Source organism: Molothrus aeneus, chromosome 19 (assembly GCF_037042795.1).
Source record: "Molothrus aeneus isolate 106 chromosome 19, BPBGC_Maene_1.0, whole genome shotgun sequence".
Classification (NCBI taxonomy): domain Eukaryota; kingdom Metazoa; phylum Chordata; class Aves; order Passeriformes; family Icteridae; genus Molothrus; species Molothrus aeneus.
This window is the reverse complement of record NC_089664.1, coordinates 3518604-3540002: the sequence shown is the minus strand read 5'-3', so window position 1 is coordinate 3540002 and position 21399 is coordinate 3518604. Positions and strand designations below refer to the sequence as shown.

At 44.3% G+C, this 21399-nt stretch overlaps 1 protein-coding gene across 1 annotated transcript in view; it reads right to left on the bottom strand.

Annotated features, from left to right (window-relative positions):
• The window catches only part of PAPPA (pappalysin 1), a 174599-nt gene that overhangs the window by 95449 nt on the left and 57751 nt on the right, over window positions 1–21399 (bottom strand). Inside the window, exons 5-7 of the mRNA XM_066563008.1 lie at window positions 18261–18453; window positions 12122–12243; window positions 6141–6648 (exon numbers count right to left, since the gene is read on the bottom strand). Of these exons, the coding sequence (XP_066419105.1) occupies window positions 6141–6648; window positions 12122–12243; window positions 18261–18453 (823 nt within the window). The remainder of the gene's footprint in view (window positions 1–6140; window positions 6649–12121; window positions 12244–18260; window positions 18454–21399) is intronic.

The window sequence follows — 21399 nt, the reverse complement described above, 5'->3', positions numbered from 1 at the left end:
TGTCTTGAAATGGTCCATATGTTGGTATAAGATAATATTACACATGTTAGGACCAGGAAAGTCAGAATAAACTGTAAACTTTTTATTACAAGTGAGAGGTGAAGCGAGAAGTTAATTGGAAAGCCAGGCTGGATGGAGCTGTGAGCAACCTGGTCTAGTGAAAGGTGTCCCTGGCCATGGCAGGGGCTGGAATGAGATGATCTTCAAGGACCCTTTCAATACAAACCATTCCATGCTTCTATCATTCTGTGATTTAATTGCAAGGCAATTATGAAGCATCAGGGGGATGAAGAAGCTTAGGAGATCATGCACACATCAAGGCAAGGCCTTTCCAGGGTACCTGGGCAGGTGTTCCTGCACAAGGATAGCTGGAATGGCATCTACAGTTCTAAAGCCAGCTGAGAATCCAGATGTGTAGCACACCAGCATCACATGGACAACCTTGCAGATAAATCTGGGCATGCAAAGTGTTTTCTTAATATTTCAGTTCCATCTTAGATACTCCCCAGTATTTCCTGGCATATTGAGAGAAGTTTGGCATAGTAACTGTGAAGGAGGGATGAGCAAAAGATGGGTGATAATATGGGCTTCAGCTTTTGGTGTAGGGAAAAAAAGCACCCAGTGATCTGTATCTTGTTTGGGTGGAAATGTGGTGTTAATTATCTTCATGACAGATAGATTTGGCAATTCATTTTAGCTGCTTTAGATCATACGTTCCTCTGGCTGGTAGACCTTCAGAAAAAGAAGAGAAATAGATCTTTGAGGTGAAGGAAGGAATGCCATAATAAGGACAGATGTTGCTGTGAAGTTTTAGTGTTGCATTCTGCAGGGACTTGGGTTTATATATCATCAGTGTGATATTCTTAATTTCCCAGTCCATTCAGCAGGGCCAGAGTCAGGTAAATGCACTCTTCTTCTTGAATTCAGGGGATAAAAGGCACACCAATAAGTGACTGTAAGGAAATTGCAGGGGTAAGAGAAACCTGGTGGGACAGAAAGGTGTTTGCTTCTTAGGAAAGCTCAAAATAGCTTTGTCCATGGAAAAGAAAATCCTTTGTCTTGCTCATTTTGAACAGCTACTGCTGATTCTCCAGCCTCTCTGCTTGGTCATATTTGTAGGAGCCTTCAGACTAAAAAATCACTTTCCATTTGTCTCCATTTTTCCTCATCTGGGATTTCTGACAAGTCACTGACCATATGCCCCTTCCAAGTGAGGACCAGTAACAAATGGTATATGCATTAATAAGGCAAATTTGGGAACAAATTGTTGTGTTGGATGAAGTAGAGGGCTAAAGCACGTGAACTGCTGAGGAACCATGAGCAATGGAACACAAAGGGCCCACAAAGAGTGCCACGGGAGCCCTCCAGCCACCTGCCATCCTGAGGGTGGCAATTCCTCTGTCATTCTGCAAACACTCCAAGAAGCCAGAGTGAGATCTTAGTCCACCACCTTGAGGTGTTAAAACAGAGTTAAAACCCAAGAAATGACATGGATTTTACAAGTTCAGCACTGAATGGAAGTCTGATTCTAACAGCATATTTTAAAATATTGTACTTATTTGAACAAGAACTGCTGTTTACACAGATGATGATCTGTCCCCTCCAACTATTATCAAGCAACAGAAAAGGTTTAGCCATAGAATGTCAGTGCAAAATAGCCAAAAATGAGAAGAAAATTGAGAAGAAAAACCTATTCCCTGTAGAAGAAAATGCAAGCTTCTCTCTCAGTGTTTCTTTTTTGAAGTCTGAATGCAGGATCTCTATGTGTCAGCTCGGTACCAAAGCTCTGGAAGGAATGGCTCAGAATAACATATCACAGGGCTGCAAACTTGCCTCTCAGAGAAGCTCAATTCTGCAAACCCAAACCTTGTACCAGGGCTTCGTGCTGAGATTCTTTCTCAGGTTATTTCAGTCAATGCCTTTGTCTTGAAAAAACCCTACTGGTTAACAACACAAAGACAACCTGATCCAGTGCTGTCCACCACACTTTGAGGCTTCTTACAAAGTTTGTGGAAGAAAACTTGGAAAAATTTCCAACTCTTTGAAAGTTTTTCAGTTAATCTGACAACTTTCCAAAACCAACCTCAGAGTGTCTTGGCTTGGTCTGCCAGAGGAGAGCACGTAGGTCTTGTAAGAGCACTCTGCTCCTCGCTGCTCACAAACTGGGATACTGGGAGTGCCATGGGGAACATGGGCTGGGGCTGACACCATCCAGAGAGCTCTGGGCACTGCCTGCTCACTGAGCTCTTAAAAAAAATTAAAAATCAAAAAAGCTCAAAAAAAAAATCACTGAGCTCTTCAAAAACTCTCCAACACAACAATGTGAGTGTAAAAAACCTCCAGCAATGGTTAAAAGCCACTACCCCAATTGCCATTGTGACCATGTCACACAGTATTTCCAGAGAACAGCCTCTGAGCATGTGCACAACCCACACATTGCATTAAATTGTGAGCTGAGACTGTGAGACTTGCAGATGAGGCTCCTTCCTTATCAGTTGCTGTGGTGTGAAGACTCAGCACTTCTCTGCTGCACCTGGCCTGACCTCTTTTTTCTCCCCACTGATTTATTTAGGTTTCTTCTCTTCTCCTAGCTCTGAGTCTAATTTTGTATCCCAGATACCAGCAATCCTGGCTGATCACACACAATGGAATTGAGTGTATCTTGCCTGGTTTCTGTAAGGTCCAAGGATAAGGTCCTGGATAAGGTCCTGTCCCTCAGAAATTAATGTTTAAGCCTCAACTTGAGCCAAGAATTGAGATTAAAATTCCGCTTGAGAACAGAAGGTCTGGCATTATTTTGCATTTCTTAATAAAATGTTTCCACTCTTGTAGTTATTTACTCTCCTCTTTGGAGCACCCACTGCTGACTAGGCAAGGGCTATCCATTAAAGGCTGTCTCTCCTCTCAGCTTAAAAGGAAGTTTCCTCTCTTTGACAGGAAGAAGGTAAAAGAAATTAATTTTTCTTTCAGCATCGCCACACCTGGGGAAAGGATCTTGCTTACAGATAACAGTGCAAGCAAATATTTTCTTTGGGAGAAAAAGAGAAAGTAAAGATCAAGGTCAGAGGAGGCAAGAGTAAAGATATGTGACTGCCTTCAAAATAGCCTTCCACAGAACATGTGGGGGTGTTGTTTTATTTAATATGGAAAACATGCAAGGGCACCAAGGAGGGGCAACTGGCTTGGGGCTCACAGGGAGATAAAGGGGCTGCAAAGTCTGGCTGCACAAATATGCTGAATTCTAGTGGTGCAGAATGAGGTAAACAGGCAGATGTGAACAGGGGAGAGAGACAGCATTTGCCTCTACACACATTCATAAATAGGAGCATGGCCCAGTGCCTCTGTCCCTGAATTCCCTTGTCCTTTCCTTCCTGCTTAGGGAGTGCAGAGACTCTGGACAGTCTTTGCACAGGGTTCCAATGGGAAATTCATATTGCTTTTGCCTCTACCAGAAAACCACAACCCCATGCAGAGTTTCAAGGAGTTTGTTATGTCTCAAGGTATGGTCCAGCAGCAGCCCCTGGATCTCCTCATCAACAGGGGTTACAGATCAGTGCTGTGCCCAGATGATACGATCAAAAATTCATCTCACTTCTCAGAAGTTCAAACACATGCAGAAGTCTTGAATCACACAATCACAGACTGGTTTAAAGACCATCTTGCTCCAAAGCCATGGGCAGGGACACCTCCCACTGTCCCAGGTGCTCCCAGCCCTGCCCAGCCTGGCCTTGGGCACTGCCAGGGATCCAGGGGCAGCCACAGCTGCTCTGGGCACCCTGTGCCAGGGCCTGCCCACCCTCATTCAGCCAAAACAGTCTCAAAGCCATCTATGAGTGCTTAAGAATCTGCATATCTCCTCACCCTGTGACTAAAACTTCCCTTCCCAAGTGTCCTGCCAGAGCTCACTGGAAGGGTTTTGCCTCTGGTCCCCAGTAAGACACAGAGGAAGTGAGCCCAGCAGCCTGCAGGGTTTGGATGGGATTTGGTTCTGAGGTTGGCTGTGCCAGCTTCCAGGAGCATCCATTTCTGTCCACTGATCACAGCTGGAGACCAGAAAGACTAAATTAAATGTTCTGTCTGATTTTTAGCTGGCTGTGTAACTACCTGAGACATAGAGACAGGGACAGTGCTGTTGCCCAATGTGATTTAATCAATGACCCTCAGGAAAACTGTCATTAATTCCTGGCTACTGATTTAATTCTTAGAGCACTCCTCCACTTGAGCTGTAAGCTAGAAATGACCCACAAAATCATAATAAAAGACAAAGAAATAGAATTCAGAATACAAGTTATGTTTTGGGTTTCTCTTTTTTCTTTCACATTGTGTTATGAAGTCAAAACTGGACCTGTTTCTGTGGGAACTTGTGCTAAGGTATGCAAATATTTCAAACCAAACCAGTCCCATTTTCCAATGAGAGTGGGCTAGGTTTCAGGCAAAGATGCTTTCACAGCAAAATCTTGGGAAAATTCACCACTTTCCACATTTCCAATATGCCAATATCCATCTCATGCTAAGTGCCAGCAATTGTTTGAACAAGGCTACAACCCAAGAAAGCACTTAAGCACATGCTTAACTTTCAGCACATGAGTAATCTTAGTGATGTCCTGGGTTTTGTTTTTAGATTCACTATTGTTAGTTACCTTAATTTTTTAAACCTGTAGGGACAATTTGCATCTTCTGAGATGCATAATTGGGCTATGAAAAGGGATGGTAGCTTGTGATTACTGAATTGTTAATTAATCATTTTTATTCTATTTAAATATGCTTTAGAAGACCATAATGATGTATGCTTCCTTGATATTAGCTGTACTAATTAGATCATCTTTTCTAAATTAGAGTGCAGTTTTCTTAGCAGGTTTCCTTTTATCTGGTGTTCATTTTTCAAAAGAGCTTCATGTTGCTCCCACAGATGAGTGAATCATTTCCAGGGAATCATGTTATGCAAAAGATGTTTTTCTTTCTGGCAAATGCTTATGGGTAGATCACGGATCTCCTTGAAATTAGTAAATATTTTGAACTTTCCTCAACAGTAATGCATCCATTTACTAGATGACTGTATCTGGGATGACACTCAGTTTCTAAAACAACCTGGAGTATTTTCCATGTTTCCCATTTCAGAACAATCTCACACCAACACAACTTGGTTTAGTGACCCATGAAAGCAGAAAATGGAAGTGGGTGAAACACATTTGTATACACATGAACATGCACATGTATTTCTTTGCATACTTTCTTGAGCAGTTAATTGGTGCTCCAGCACTGAAAGTCTTGCTCTCTCCTTCTCCACCAAAACATTACTTTCAAAAGATTGCCAAGGAAATTATGAATATGTTATTCCAGAAATCCTCATCTAGGTTAGCTTAAATTTGTCATATCTTAGGTAGACTGCATTATCCTTTCTAGTTAAAGAAAGCCTGAATGACACATCCCTGTACATCCAGCCTGAAAATTTATCAAAAACTCTCCATGAAATCTCAGGCTATTTCATTTGGGTTTAATGTTCCTGATTTCAGAGACAAGCTCTGAGGACATCCTATTTTGGTAATTCTAGGCATGTCTGTCTAGTTCAACACCTTAACAATCACTTGTAGTTTTGGACACTAGAAGGATCACAGAATCACAGAATAATGAGGTTGGAAGAGACCTCTAAGGTCATCGAGTCCAAGCTATGCCCTAACACCTCACCTAGACCATAGCACCAAGTGCCATGTCCAGTCTTTTTTTAAACACATCCAGAGATGGTGATTCTACCACCTCCCTGGGAAGAGCATTCCAGTACTTTATTATTCTTTTGGTGAAAAACTTTTTCCTAATATCCAACCTATCCCTTCCCTGACATGGCTGAGACTGTGTCCTCTGGTTCTGTCAGTGCTGCCCTGTGGAAGAGACCAACCCCACCTGTCTGCAACCTCCCTTCAGGAAGGTGTAGAGAGCAACAAGGTCACCTCTAAGCCTCCTCTTCTCCAGGCTAAACAGCTCCATCTCCCTCAAACATTCCTCACAGGGTTTGTGTTCCAAGCCCCTCACCAGCCTTGTTGCCCTCCGCTGGATGTGCTCAAGCATCTCAACATCCTTCCTAAAGATGAGAAGAACATGGCATTGCTTTGATCTATCCAGCTCTCTGGAAAGCAGCTACTTACGTGTCAACAAATCTCCTGCTGAGGTTTGAGATGACCACTGGAGATCCAGACTGGAAAGGGGGGTCCCGGACCACTTTGTACTGGATGGGTTTGCAGCCTGAGCACAGGGTGCTGTGGGGGACAGAGCTCAGCATGGCAGCGTCGATTTCCAGGTGCTCATCCAAGGTGTAGATCTGGATCCCATACACCTCCTCTCCCACTTGCCCCACATCCAGCTTTATGGTCAGTGGGATGTCACAGAAGACGTTCTGCGGCCCCAGAGAAATGTTCTTCCCGCTGACGGTGAGCAGCTTGATGTCATTCACTGCTCCACTGGAGTCCCAGTCTGGGGAGACGAAGGTCACCCAGACTGTGAGGGACTCTGGAGTCAGGGGGTAGCGAAATTCCAGCTGCAGGTAGCAGCCCTGGGGCTCGGGGCAGGCTGGGGGCACCGTGTGTTGGTTGACGGCCGAATTGGGACTCCATGTCCTGACGCTGGATTTACAGGGCTGCTCAACGTCAGGGTGCCCTAGAAAGGAAGAAGGGATCAAAGAGAGGGCACAGAAGAAGTAGAAGTTAGAAAACATGAGTTTTCATTGGCATCAGTTTAAAGGCAGATTGGTGGCAGGAGAACCAATCTGTCCAGAAAACCAATTATTTACTTCACCAGAACAAGCAGGGCCAGCACGGGGAGGAGGAACAGAACACCAGTGTCTCCTGGCCAGGTGGGAGACACAAACCCAGTATAAGTGCCCAGCTGGACTGGACACCACAAAACACACTCTGTGCCTGTGCAGCTGGGCCTGCATTTCCTATTTCTAGTGTTTTTCCCTGTGCCAAACAATGGCATTTTCTACCGCTTCCACTTGGTAATTTACCTGATTAACAGAGTCACTTTGCCTCCAGTTCACCTCCTACTTATTCCCTTGCCTCTCATTCAAAAATACAATATTTTTCCCTTTAACAAAGACAAGAAAAGAGCCTTTGTTTGTTCCAAGAAGCAGTTGTCCTGTTCAGGGGCAACTCCTGTGGCATTTACAGGTTGATCTAGCATGTTGTGCAAGGCCCCTTTTTTGGAGGCACATGGAGCACAGGTCTGAGCTGTCTCTTTGCTCTCATTGTGATGGAACAACAGGCACTTGTGCTTTTACTCTTCTCACCATTGGCTGTGTTCAACTATATGGGAGGTAGTACTAAAAAATAATGAAAGCCACAATGCTTGCTGGGTTCCCAAATACTATGGTAACATTACAACTTGGCGTGGAGTCATGGACTGCAAGATCCAGAGGGGTCAGACGGGTGGAACAGTTGGTAACAGAATCCAGTGAGAGCTATAAATTCCCTTTTCCTTCCCAAATAATCACACAAAAAGGGAGGCAAGCATGACAGGGAGAAGGCAAAGTACAGAAAAGAAGATAAAGAAAGGTAATGAGAGGAGAGAAATGCAGAAGGCAGAGGGGAAAAAAAGGACAGCACAGTTGTTTGCAACTGAGGAAAAAGCAAGATAAACTACTGGGCATACATGGACAAACAGGACATCACTACTAATTTAAAGAGAAAAGGGCAACGTGTGAAGGTTATTCTGATTGTCTGTGATTCAATGAAGTGTTAGAAATGTGTCTCTTTTGTCAAGGATAAACAGCTCAGGGAATTCTCCTGTTCATACCAAATGAACCCAGATGCAGAATAGATTTCCTGGCAGCCTTCCTGTGATTCAACATTATTGTCCTGCAGATGCCCAAATTTTCATGCTTCCCCCTCACCTCCCATATCCCAGAGCCCCTCTCTCCTCCTCACATGGCACAGAGCAGCAGGAATGCCACTAAGACCAGCATCTGGAGGGAGCACAGCAGTGATACATTTTGAAGAGAGCCAGAGGTCCATTTAACACGCTCGAGTTTCCCCCCTGGCAAGTGTGCGAGCCCTGTGGATAATCACTGTGAGCAGCAATACCCCATTCAGCTCACGTTATCTCACCCTCATTGCCAGCTGGGTGTGCTTGGCTGAGCCCTCTGACGACTTTCTCAGACCCACAGCAAACTCCTGACTGCAGCCCTGAGGTCTTTTTTAACTCCAGCATCTCATAGGGCCTTGGAAAGATGTGTGAATTTTACCACTGCCCTCTTGCAGAAAGGAAAATGGAACTAATGGCTCACAGCCCAGTGCGTCCCCACCTGGGATCCTGCAAATTCACCTCTGTCAGTTCAAGGCTCAGTAAGACTTAAATTCCAAACAAACCTGCACGTTTTGGTAGATCAGTGTGTGATCCCTGGAGGTGCATGAATTGGACTCAGCCTCCAGGGAGCTTAGCACACAGAGCACTACCCCCAGACAGGTAGATTGCAGTCATTCATAAACTAAAAACCTCAATGAAGCTGAGATAAAGGGACTCTTTTAAATAGTATCTAACACCTAGACCTGGGTAAGAAAGATTCATTTAATTATGGAAGAGGACAAAAACCTTATTTCATATAACTGGACTTCTAGAAATAGGTAAATACTCTGAAAATTACAAATATTTGTCTGTAGAAAGAAAGGGTGTAGAAGTTATTCTTCCTCCTGCATTCAGATTCTGAAAATCCTTTGCCTTACGAAACAGATCAGACACAGAACAGCATCTCATGCAACATCTCATCTTGCCTAACAGAAAACAGGAATGTGAGGTTTGTGAGGTTGAGCCAAACCCCATGTCCTGGTTGGAGAGCAGGGATGGCAGGTTAGGAGGGTGCCTTTCCCTAAAATGCTGTCCTACAGCCTGGTGTGTCAATCCTTCCTTGTGCAGTTAAGTGCAGTCCCTGGGATGAATTCCCCAGCACAGGGACAGAGTCTCAGAGGCCATCTGGCATCAGGAGTCTCAGAATATCACCCCTCCTACAACTACAACTCACCTGCCACATTTCTTAGGTGGTCAAGATAAAGGAACCACCCAATCGGATTCCAGCGTCCAGCTGGGCAGTAAGATACAGAAGGAATTGCTCTTGAGGGAAATATTAGACCCAGGAAAAGGCTGAGGTCTAGGGGCAGTGCAAGGCAGCAACATTTTTATAATAATCTCACACTTCTCTCAGTCAGGAGTGAGCCAGGCAGGAGGAACTGACTGATATATACATATATTGCACAGCAAGCAAAGGTACCCACTGGGCTTGAGCCAAAATCACCTTTCTTACATAAAACCCCCTTTTGACAGAGTTATGGAGGTGCTGTAAGGTTTGTTGACCTAGCTGGTACTGCTGGTGAGAATCCAGGTAGGTTAGAGCTTTCTGGCTCTACGGTGAAGATAAAGAGTAAATCAGAGCTGCCTGATCTCATGAGCCTTCCAACAACCCCTGCCAAGGAACAAGCAGCCCCTCGTGCAGGGGCCACAACGGGCTGAGAAAGAACCATGAGATGCCTCAGGCTCAGTGTTGGATCCCACCATGCTCAGGAACAAGCAGGGAATTAGGAAGGACACTGCCCACAGCAGGGTTTTTGCAATGGGCACAGCTCCCACATAGCCCAGACCACTGCTGGTGCAGCTGCCTGGGGTAGGAGACCTCAGGAAAATGAGATCAAACCCACCCAGAGCTGCTCCAGAGACACGTGGGGAGTGTGGTTTTCTGCTCAGAAGCTGGATGAGTCCTACAGAACATTTTCCATGAGTGTCATCTCAGATTTTAAACCAAGTTCATTTCGGCCATGCTTGTGCCTCCTTTGTCTTTGTTTTCTACGGACATTCAAAGCCGTGGAGATTTACACCCAAGAACCCCTGCAGAAAGTGAATTTAAAGCTTGATGGCTTGAGTACTCACAGATAGACAATTAAAGAAGCCAGACAATGATCTAACTGCTATTTTTAACTCAGACCAAGTGCAAATAGGCAGAGGAGTGGGGTAGTGGAGACAGAAAATCATGGAGCAACAAACACCATACACTGGGTATATTTTCTACCCTAAAGTGGCAACAACTCATTAATCCTGAGGACATGATTACCAAACTTCTGTTCCATAGAAGTGGCACAGGAGCAACTAAATGAGACAGATAAGGATCCGACTTCACCCTTCATAGTTAAGAACATGCAGGCACACACAGCAAGAAGAGGAAATTAAATGCAAAATGCTGCTGAGTAATAAATCTTAGAGTAGCTTAGTTTCTCTAGGAATGATGCCTCTGGCAAGACGTGTGAGATCTAGAAGTTTTCAAATCAAAGCTTGGTGGAGAAATTTTGATGGAACTGCATATTTCAATGGAATACATAGTCCTTTCAAAATAAAAACACTTTGCAAAATTGGGTTTATTTGGCCAAAATTTTGTCCTGGAAGAGAAAATGGCAAGAAATTTTTAACACTATGGGAACATTGTGTTTTGACATTTTTGTGAGAAACCTTTTCACTTTTGCACCTTGAAACACTTTCCATTTTGATATTCAAAGTTGCTTTTGCCCTAGATTCTATACTTAAAGTGTATATTTTCAAATGTCATAATTTAACCAAAGTTCATACGAGCTAAACAAAACATTTTGGCTGGCCTCAAACACTTTTTGTTTTTAATTTTCCTTCATGGAGAATTTCAAAAGTTTCAAGTTTTGTTCCAAATGAAAACAGGTTTCAAAGTCTTGTAATCCTTGGCTAAGTGGAAATTCCACCTTCTACCCTGAGCTACTACTGCGAGTGATCCAAACTTTGCTAATGCTGTTTACTGGGTGATCCAATCACCCTCAAACCCAGAGTGCTGCTTCCCAGGATGGAGCTTCCCCCCACAGGCCAGGTGTGCTCTGAGCTGTGCCCAGCAGCCTTGGATGCCCTAAAATCATGGGATGGTTTGCTTTGGAAGGGGCCTTAAACCTCCACCCCTGCCATGGGCAGGGACACCTTCCACTATCCCAGGTTGCTCCATCCAACCTGGACTTGGACACTTTCAAGAATGGGGAAGCCACAGCTGCTCCAGGCAACCTGTTCAGAATTTAGGGAGTGAGTTGGAGTGAAACACAACCTCTGCTGGGCTCCACCCTGGGATACAGGTGTGTGGGGCAGAGGACACTGACCACTGTCCCATCAAGCAGCAGGGGCACAGCTCATTGCACGTGTCCTGACCTTAGGACAAGGGAGAGCTCCTGGGTGCCAGATTAAATAATATTCCTTGCAGAATAACTCCCATGTGCTTTATTTGTAGGACAAATAAACCCTTAACATAAGGAGGTATTTGTATAACGAGTTTGCAAAATCCAGGATTGTCCTTGGGGCTCGGTGAGCTCACCTGTGTGCTCACAGTGAAGTGTGGCTACTCCGGAAGGAAAAGCTCATGAGGGACAGGCTGAAATAATGCTCTGCTCTTTCCAAACTGTGATTTGGGATGACTGACCTTTGCCTGGTACAATCTTAAATATGCTCCACCACACACACCCAGGGACATAACGGAAGGGACGTGTGGAGGAGTTAATGATGGAGATCTAATGGCACTGCACAAGCAGCCCTGCAGACCATTCCCCCTCCAACAGGCTCCAAGAGAATGACTTGCAAAACACCCTGAACAAGAGGGCTTGACGTGGTCACCTGCATTCCTGCTGCAGGGCACTGGCCCAAAGGGCAACCTCCTTCCAGCCTGTCTCCTGCTGCAGCCCGCTGCTATTCACCACAAGTGAAGGCAGAACAAATCAGGCCCAAATAAAAAATGACTCTTCACTTTTGGAGTTGGAGTAGAGGGAGAAAACAGCTCCCCTGAGGAATTCATCTGGCAGATGTGAAAGGTCAGCATTTCTTGGCACTCTGCTGCTTTGTGAAATTCATGTTCAGCTCCTGGAATTCACTTAATTCATGGGCAGGGGCAGGACTCAGGGGCCAAAACACAGGTGTTTGAGCCAGTGGCATTCCTTCAGGGCACAGTGCTCCTCTGCCCTGCTAGCTCTGCCCACGTTCCATGCAGGTATAACCAATCACTCCCAGATTTTCCCCCTGTCTGTGTGGCTCCCCCTTTGCTCTGTCCCACCTTCTGTCCCACCATGTGTTAGCTCCCACCCCTGTGACTCACCTTCTGCCTCCCGTGGGCTCCAGTGCCCCGAGGGATCGCAGGGCATGGGAGAAGAGGCGCTGAAGGCGTATTGCACCAGGACTCTTCCCTCTGCACACAGATCACATGCTGATCCCACTTCTCTAGGAGGCCAGGAAAACAGGAAAACACACCAACTTAGTAACAGATGAATGAGCTGCTTATTCAACTATATTAAAAGCAATAAGACTTAGAATTCAGGTCCACTTAACCCCCTTTTCTCAAGGCATTGACAAAAGTGTTTTCTGATGCTGACCTTCTGTAGATTTAAGTCAAGAGCCTGTGTAGAAAGCATTTTTGAGCCCTCTATCCAACACAAAATGACAGCAACCTGGGAAATCACATTCACCTATATTTTTTTTTCCCTGCCCTTCACTGGACCAAACCACTACAAAAGAAAACACATGTTGCTTAGGGGTTAGAGCAGAGAAAATTTCCTCAGGAGTTTTCAGATCTATTTCTGCTCTCACCATGGATTTATTTATTGCTTGAACTTGCAGTATCTTTAGGATTGTCCTACCAGCAAGATTGGCTGAGCAGGGATATCCAGTTAAACACCAATTCACAAATAATGAACTAGTTTGTGTTGGAAAGGACTTAAACCTCATCTCATTCCACCCTCTGCCACAACAGGGACACCTCCCACTGTCCCAGGTGCTCCCAGCCCTGTCCAGCTTGGCCTTGGGCACTGCCAGGGATCCAGGGGCAGCCTCAGCTGCTCTGGGCACCCTGTGCCAGGGCCTGCCCACCCTCACAGGGAGTAATTTCTTCCTAACATCTTATCCAAAACTACTCTCCATCAGTTTAAATAGTTTTGCTAATACATTCACAAGATCAGGGTTTACGTTGATGTAGACTGGAGTAACTCTAACATCCTCCATAAGGTTAAGCTGATTTTTATCAGCTGAGGATGCAATTCACACAGTTCAGCCCTATGTTCCTTGGGGTCACAAATCTGGAACTCTGTATGACCCAAAGTACATGGTTATTTACCCCAGTAAGCTGCTCACTATTCAGAATTAATTGTTCTGTGTTAAGGAACACTTTCTGCTGAAATGGAAAGTTAAAAATTAATTATCCTAATGATCAAATGCACCGGAAAGGACAGAAGTTTTAGGCAAACACTTTGTGTGTAACACAGTGTACTCGCTATGCTACTCTAGTAAGAACGGCTTGAGTCAATTATTAAATAATTTATATCAACTACTATAATCAGCTATGCAAATTTTAACCATCACAACCGCCACTGCATGATTTATTTCAGCACTGCTGTGAAGAGAGGACTGTGGGCCTCAGGCAGAGGTTATTTGGGATCCTCAGTGGCTGAGCCACTCTGAGAGGGACAGTAACTGGCTGAATTGTGCAGTGCAGGAAGGGATGCACCTGCTGAAAACACCTGAAAAATGCAACGTGGCAATGGGGCAGAATAAAGAAGAGGGAGACAAAGGTGGCCCTCTCTTCCTTTCATGGTCTGCAGCACTGGTAATGAAAAAATGTGGGCATGTTGTGAGTAACTTCTCTTCGTGTCTCACTTCACCCACTTGCACCACTGGCAGGATACTGCCTCCCTATTTCATTTCTCAGCTGCCTATTTAGCAGAGGTTTAGGTGTCTGACTCAGCTTGCCTGAATAATACATGCAAAACCAAATTAAAAAAAAAAATCAAGAAACCTGAATAAATGGTCCTGAGAAATCAAAATGTAGAATTATTGTTGTGCAGTTGTTCTTCAGACACTTCTACGACCAGTCAGGATAGAAGTCCCTGCAATAATAATCCTTCAGTTTCTCTACAAAGAGACTCCTGCATTAGCACTTGGTCCTGGATGAGGAGAGGGCTCTGGAAGCCAAGTTTCCACAATTAGGACTGCTTTTTACTCAAATTAGCAGCTATACAATTTCATCACAGGCTGCCATGGTGGAAAAAAACTGTAGGCTTATGGACAAACATTTCCTTTTACCAGTGAGGACTTGGAGGTAAGAGAGAAATCACAAGGAGCATCATGTGGGAAAGGCTATGAGCAAACTTTCTCTTTTTACTTTTCCAGTTTGGGAGCCAAACTCAACCCTGATGTAACTCCACTGGCTGAAAGGACTTACACAGGGGATGGATGACTCTTAGGTTAAAGTTTTTGGTCTGCAGACTCTTGCACACAAATCCTATAAAGAGCCATGAATGTCAAACCTAATTATGGAACTGCATTTACAGGCTTATGAAAACCTAAGCCAGGTCCTTATACCTTATGAAGCCATAGACAACAAGAAAAAAACGAGCATAAATTGGTTCAAAAAACCCTATTAATTAGGAATGATAGCTATATCTGCCACCTTATACACGGTGGCACATGACTGCCCAAAGTGCAGGCTAATGGAAAATCTAGACTTCTCTGTTTTCTAATAAGCCAAGTTCTGGGGAAATTCCAGCTCATGAAGTTCAGAGCACAGGAGGAATTCATTCCTACAGCATGATATTTCAGTGAAGTGGGTTCAAAATCTAAAGATTACTAGTGAAAAACAGACCATTTCCTTCAGGGCCAGCACCAGTTCAGTAGGCAACTCAAAACCACTAAAAATCTGTTGTTCCTTTGGGTAAAGAGTGCCTTTTTACAGACTAAATTTGAGCTGCTGTACTTGAAATTCAGGATTGGTCCTCTCCCCTCTAAGGCACTGAAACTTTCCAGCAAGGTTTAACAGAGTCATTATCAAGCCCAGCCATCTCTGGGACACCACACTGACCAAAATACTTGCTTGCTAAGAATGAGATAGAATCAGATTCATGGAAATTAATGCTGTCACCTCAATGAAAACTTGGAGAAAGATGCATTCAAAGATTTCTGCCCAAATTTGCTGCAGAGCCCCATGACAATTACCCTTCACATCTGCCCACGCATCTCAGACAGGAGGTGCATGAATGGATGTTCAGAGACAGCAGATGAACACATCCAATGGATGCAGTCAGGAAATGAAGGGACTTCTCTTTTTCTGCCTTGTTTTTCCTTGTTTCTTTTGCTTTATTGTTATTTTATTATTACATGTTATTGTGTGTGCATTTTTTCATCCTTTTTTTGAAAGGGAAGATGGAGAATGAAAAGGATTCCAATCCTGTGGACAGGAGCTAGAAGAAGAAATGCTGGTTCTTGATATATTTGGTTACTAGGGATGTCTGGGAGCCCAACCAGCTGCTGGAGCTTAGGGTCAAAGCATCTTGACAAATTTACATGCAGGTAAGTGACTCTCTAGAGTGAGAGACCAAATATCAATAGAACACTCTGAAGAGGGTCCATCAGAAAGAAGATTTTACTTCTGTGCACAACTCTTGTGTCTAGTTTTGCTAAATTGTGAGAACACAGGAGAGCCATCCCCAAATTTACAAGAACTAGGAGTTAACATTGCTCTCTGCCCCTAAATCCATGGAAGTAATCATGTAATTTGAAGACTCTATGAGGAAATCATCTAATGCACCTATGAAGGGGTTGCGTCTAAGCAGGGAACAGACGCACAGTCTTTACTTCCATGCCCCATCTCCCTTCAACCTGTCAGGACCTCCCACAGATACAGCCAGCCCAGTGGTACGTTTTTAAACAGAAGGCTAAATTTTCCCTCCCTGACTTTCATTAAGCAGAGGTCACTGCCTGTGCACAGCTCTGGAGAATAAAAGAGACATAAAAGGAACTTGAGTTACGCCGAGCACGCCCACAGCAGCATTGTAATTGGGATCAGGAGTGAGCTCTGGGAGTGAAATTCCTCCTGTTCCCTGCTTCCAGCACTCAGAACAGTCCTGGAGCAGGGAAGCTGGGCCCAGTTTTTTCTCACCCAGAGTGGAGGTGTGCTGCAGGACCACACCTGATGTGCTCCTGTGGGAGCCCCCTGACGTCAGGTCTTCATTAACAACTGTTTTGCGCTGGAGATCTCCTTCTATTGGGCCACAACACTTGCTAATGTAGCCAGAGCCATTCATCCTTTGAAGGCCCTTTTACACTGTCAAAACAGCAAGGAAGGGGCCTCTGTGCATTAGAAACCAGGCCCAAGGCACTCAGCAGCTGAGTATCAGTCTTCTGTTTTTTACATGAATAGTCCCATTGAAGTGAATGAGTTTATTCATTCAAGTGAGGCAAGTAAAATTTGGGCCAATGGTGTGCACTTTGTGTAAAAATATCTGCAAAGATTTACAGTATTCCCACACACAGATAAGATTATACTTGGCCAATTTTACCTCCTACTTGTCTTGCACAGTGACCCAATTTCACAAATTGATACAGGCATGAGTCTCTGACCGAGCAGTGCTGGACACGGCGGTTCTGGAAGTTCAGCACGTGGGCTTTTCCAGGATTAGTCACTAGAATAACACTCTCATCCTTGTTTTGATTAGCAGATCAAAAATTTGGGCATGTTTTAGACAGAATCATTTATATGTTTCAGTGACATTTTTAAATGGTCACAGCAACATTGCTGTATCTGTTAGCAGTGGGAATCTCATTTTAACAAGGAATTGGACTCAAAGTATTTGAGGCTGTCTCTTTAAATCTCTTCAGTAATACTGAGCACACAGATTTGAAAACCCAAAGGACTTTTTTTTCCTGGAAAATCACTCTTTATTTAACATATGATAACTCTGTTATGAAATTTTAGATTTAACAGGCTATCCACTGTGTGTTATTTAAGAAGCAAGTAACTAGAGGTTATTAAGAACATATTGATTGAGTTATAAGAAATATGTAATAAAGTCATATTTGGTTACATAACAATTAACTCTGCATCAATGTGTTTTTTAGAGGCACATGGCATTTATTTAACGCACAATAAGCATCTTCTGAAATCTAAATTAAATTGGAGAAACTTAATTTACCTAAAAATGATTATGGGCTGAAAAATTCTGAATTAATTTTCAGAACTATATGAGTCCTTTTTGCAGGTAGGGAATAAAAGGATTTGGTTACAAAACCATAATTAAAGCAAACACTGTTCAGAGCACAAGACCTCTCTTTATCAATTCCTAACAGGATTTGATTTCCCTCCCCATATTAATCTGCAATAAGGGTGGAAAATCTCATCTGAGCAGAAAATAACAGCTCTCTGCCTAGTGGGATAAAGCACAAGCTGGCCACTGAAATGGCCACGGTGTCCTAGCAGTGCTGGAAGGCGTTTCATCCCTGATGGAGGCAGTGGTTTCAAGGTGCTCTCCCAGCACAAAGCAGCAGTGCTGAGGCAGCTTTTTGGGTGCTAATACGCTTGTAAATTTGGCCTCCTGTGCTCTGAACTGCTGCGGTCCTGAAGGACACTCCAAGTTTGCTCTCTATAAAACAACAAAGCAAGAGGTGGAGAAGAAGTGCAAACGGGGATGTGAGTTAATGGTAATGCGAGAAGGTCACTGATTTGGGAAGTTCTCTGCCAGGACTCCCATAGCTCCTGCAGCTCATCCAAGAGCTGCATAAGAGCATTTAGATGAACTACCCAGTTACTCAGGTCATACTGGGGCAGAATTGCTCTGAATGTGGGCTGCAATGAGATGCAACTCTTGCCCAGAGCCCTCCATTTTCCATTATTGATATCACATAGCTGCATGCCTGCCAGACAGGAATACACACCCCTACACTGACCTACAGAACAATATTCACATCATATCCAGGGGTCTGGGACTTTGACTCTGCCTTGCTCAATTCCCATCTCACATCTACAGCTCAGGGCAGGAGGCAGCATTTGTCCCTGCCCCCAGTCCAGCCACCTCCCTGCCCACGAGCTCTGTGTTGTAAACACAAGATCCACTTTGTCCTTGCAAAGGGAGGAGGGGGGAACATGCAGGCACAGCTGAAGCCCACAGGTATTCGTGAGCAGCAACAACAGCAGGAATCACAGGGCCGGAATCTTTGATTGATAATTCCTCCCATAACATATGGAGAAAGATTTGCCCTTTACATGGCAAATCAATGGCCTTCAACTGAGTGCTACAGGCTGAGAAAGGAAGAGCAGACAACAGATCAATAACCTCCTCAGTATGAACCAATTTAGGAAAGAGCCTTAAGCCAGGCTGAGCACAGCACACGACCAAGCTGCACCCTGGAGCGGGGCCTCCAGCTCTCCCCTTCCCATCTTTCCAGCATGAAAGTACAGAGCAGAGCATGATCACCTTTCAAAGAAGTGGCCATCGATGGGTGGAAACCACTCGAGGGTGACAGAGGTGGAGGTGCGAGCCACAATCTGGGGGGCAATCGCCACGGGGGCCGGTTTCTTGGTGGGCTGCCAGCTCTGGTAGACCAGGTCCAGGTAGCAGTGCATCCTGGCCACCTGGTTGGGCGTGAAGGAGTCGGTGCAGTCATCGTCTGCAATTCAAACAGAAGCCTCGTCAGCCACGTGGGACAGGAGGTGGGAGCAAGGGGAAGAATTACGACCCGGTGAATGGCAGCTCCTTGGAAGGGCCGGGCTGGGATCCCACAGCACTTTGGAGTTAATGGTCTGTGAAGGAATTAGCGCAGCCATCACTTGTGGAGGCAGGTGAAAGGAAACAATGGTTAAAAAGGAAGGAAATAAATCAATAAACGTTCCCTCCCCCTGACCTGGGATACACCTGAAGCACACAGAGATCATCCCTAAATGAGGCAGAGACACAGAGGGGAAGAAACAGAAAGCTTCAGTGCAGCACCTTCTGGGCCACCAGTGGAGCTCTGGATTTAAAATAATTTCACATTTAAAATAATATCTCTGGAAGGGTAAAGAATTTCACATTTAAAATAATATCTCTGGAAGGGTAAAGGATGGTAGTGTAAGGAAGAAGCACTGACTGGGAGTGATGCAAACCATGGGCAACAGAGTGTCAGATCTCTTAGATTAAAACACAACAGAATTTAAAAATACATAACTTTTAAAGTTCTTAAATTTTCTAATGAGCAAATAAAAATGTTTTGAAAGATCACTTCAAAATTTCAAACATTGATAAAAACATTCATCATTTCAAACATTGATAAAAATGTACATTTTTTGTGCAGAAAACAACTTTAGGTCTATAGAATTCTCCCCCATTACCACTATGATTCTAACCCCTTTCCAAACTTTTCACAAACATTTCTTGATATTTCTTATTTCTTTTTTCATTCAAAATGGAGGAATAATATGCTGGGTGACTTCCCATAAATACTCATTTCTCATTTCATCTTGTTTTCCTCAAACATGATTTGGCAACAAGAACACATCCAGTGCCCTCTGAACACCATACAGCTTTACAACTACAATGCCCCAGAGAAGCAGAAAATTGCTGTTTCTCTATTGTGCAGATCCCAGAGGGAATAACTATGTTGTGCAAAGTCACCCAGCAAAGCCATGCTGAGGAACTCGATGCTAAGCACTTCAACCATTTTTCTGGTGTTCTTCCCATCAGATGAAAAGCTCTTGAAAACACAGAGTGTTTCTTCACATGTGCCTGCAGAGTTCCCAGCCCAGCAGAGCTCAGTCCCAGCTGGGATCCAAACAACAATGACAGTTCTGCACAGGTCAAGTGCTGCACTTCTCTGGGAAGATGCAGGTCACCGGAGGCTGCTCGTGTAAGTTCAATATTGTGACAGCGTTAGGAGGTGCTCTGATGTTTGCAAGTCTGTGCCCTGTGGTACTCCAGAGGAACAAGAAAATGTGAATTTCTTCTAAAGACAAATGACTATTTGCTGGCTAATTTAAAACCTGGCCACATCTTCCCAGAGATGCAGGCAAAAGGAGGCGGCTCTGGTTGGGATCCTGCCCCAACTCCAGCCCTCCCACAGTAGGGACACACCAGCAGAGATGTTTTCCTGTGTCTCTCCCAATCCCACTGAGCAGTGACACTCCTCTGATCAAACATGCACAGTAGATAGACACACACCACCCTCTTGATAATATCTACAAATCCCTGTGGGTATGCAAAAAGCTGCTTTAATGTGACATCTCTGGATTTCCTTAATAATTATCGATGGTCTACCCCTGAGCATGCTGTAAAAGCCATAAATATTCTTCACGGAAGCACAGAAGGAGACAAAGGCCCTTAATAGCCATCATAAAAGAACAATAAAATATATATAGGACAAAGCAGTGGGACAATGGCACAGGAGAAAGATGACCTGCATTCTCAATCTATTTAAACACCAGCACAGCCTGTGTCCAGGGGGAGGGGAAGGGAGGAGAGGCAAGGGAGAAAGGTGTTCCACTCAATATCAAGAAAGGTTCAAGCAATAATTAGAGAAATTCTATACTTTGCTGGGGTGGTTAGAGAAATTAGTAATTAGAGAAATTCTATACTTTGTTGGTTACTCCAACAGAATTCAGAGGAAGAATTTGTAATGATTTCATGAAAAGTCATCTAAAAGACTAACTTATCTTTTATTTGGGAACACCACAGCTATTTGGACTTGTAAAAATAATTTACAAGTCCTATTTCTCACACTACCTAATCTTTTGGCCATTGGTAACTTGTTATTCCAGGAAAAATAAAAAATTATCAGTCAAAGTCTGTGCTTTGCTCAGGGCTGGGGGTAGCTGGACAGATGGATGGGACAGGAACAGACAGACAAATACAATAGGATCAAGCTGCACACGAGCAGCAAAACAGAAATGAAAGAAAGGCAATTCCTAGAACTGCATGACCTCAACCTACATGTTTCAAAGGTATTTTGACAGCAATTTGATATCCTGCTATATTTTACTCTACTGGCAACAACAGAAAAGCAAACAGATTCATGCTTGAGCTCTAGAGATATCTATCATGTCGCTTCACTTAATTTTTCAAGGAAAAAGAAGAGGTTTCAGCTCAGAACACCAGCACACATGTAGCTCCCAGGAGCAGATGGGTATCTCTGTGGTCTGCCTCTGCCTCAGCTCCCGAGTCAGCTGGCAAGTAAGTTCTCTTAGGAAGATAAGAGCTCAGAGTTTTGAAACAGGCACGTTCCCCCCCTCACCACATCCACACGAGCAGACTTGGTGGGGGGATTTTGTCATCTGGAGTGGCCCTGTCTTATCTGAGGGATGTTACCATGGGGCTGGGCTTGGTGCTCAGGCTCCCTGCCTGACCACAGGCACCACAGCACTGAGCACACAGGAGCTGACTTGGTGTGTTTGTCCCTGAAAGCACCCTCTAAACAAATAGAAAAATAGAGAGAAAACTCGGCATTGCTTTTAGCTAGTGCCACAAAGGGCATAAAAGCATTTTGGTTATAAATCATTTCAATCCATGCCCCAGATGACATTAAACACTTTGCTTCTCTACAGTTTTATTACAGAATAAGCACTCCTGTGACCTTTTGAGTGGG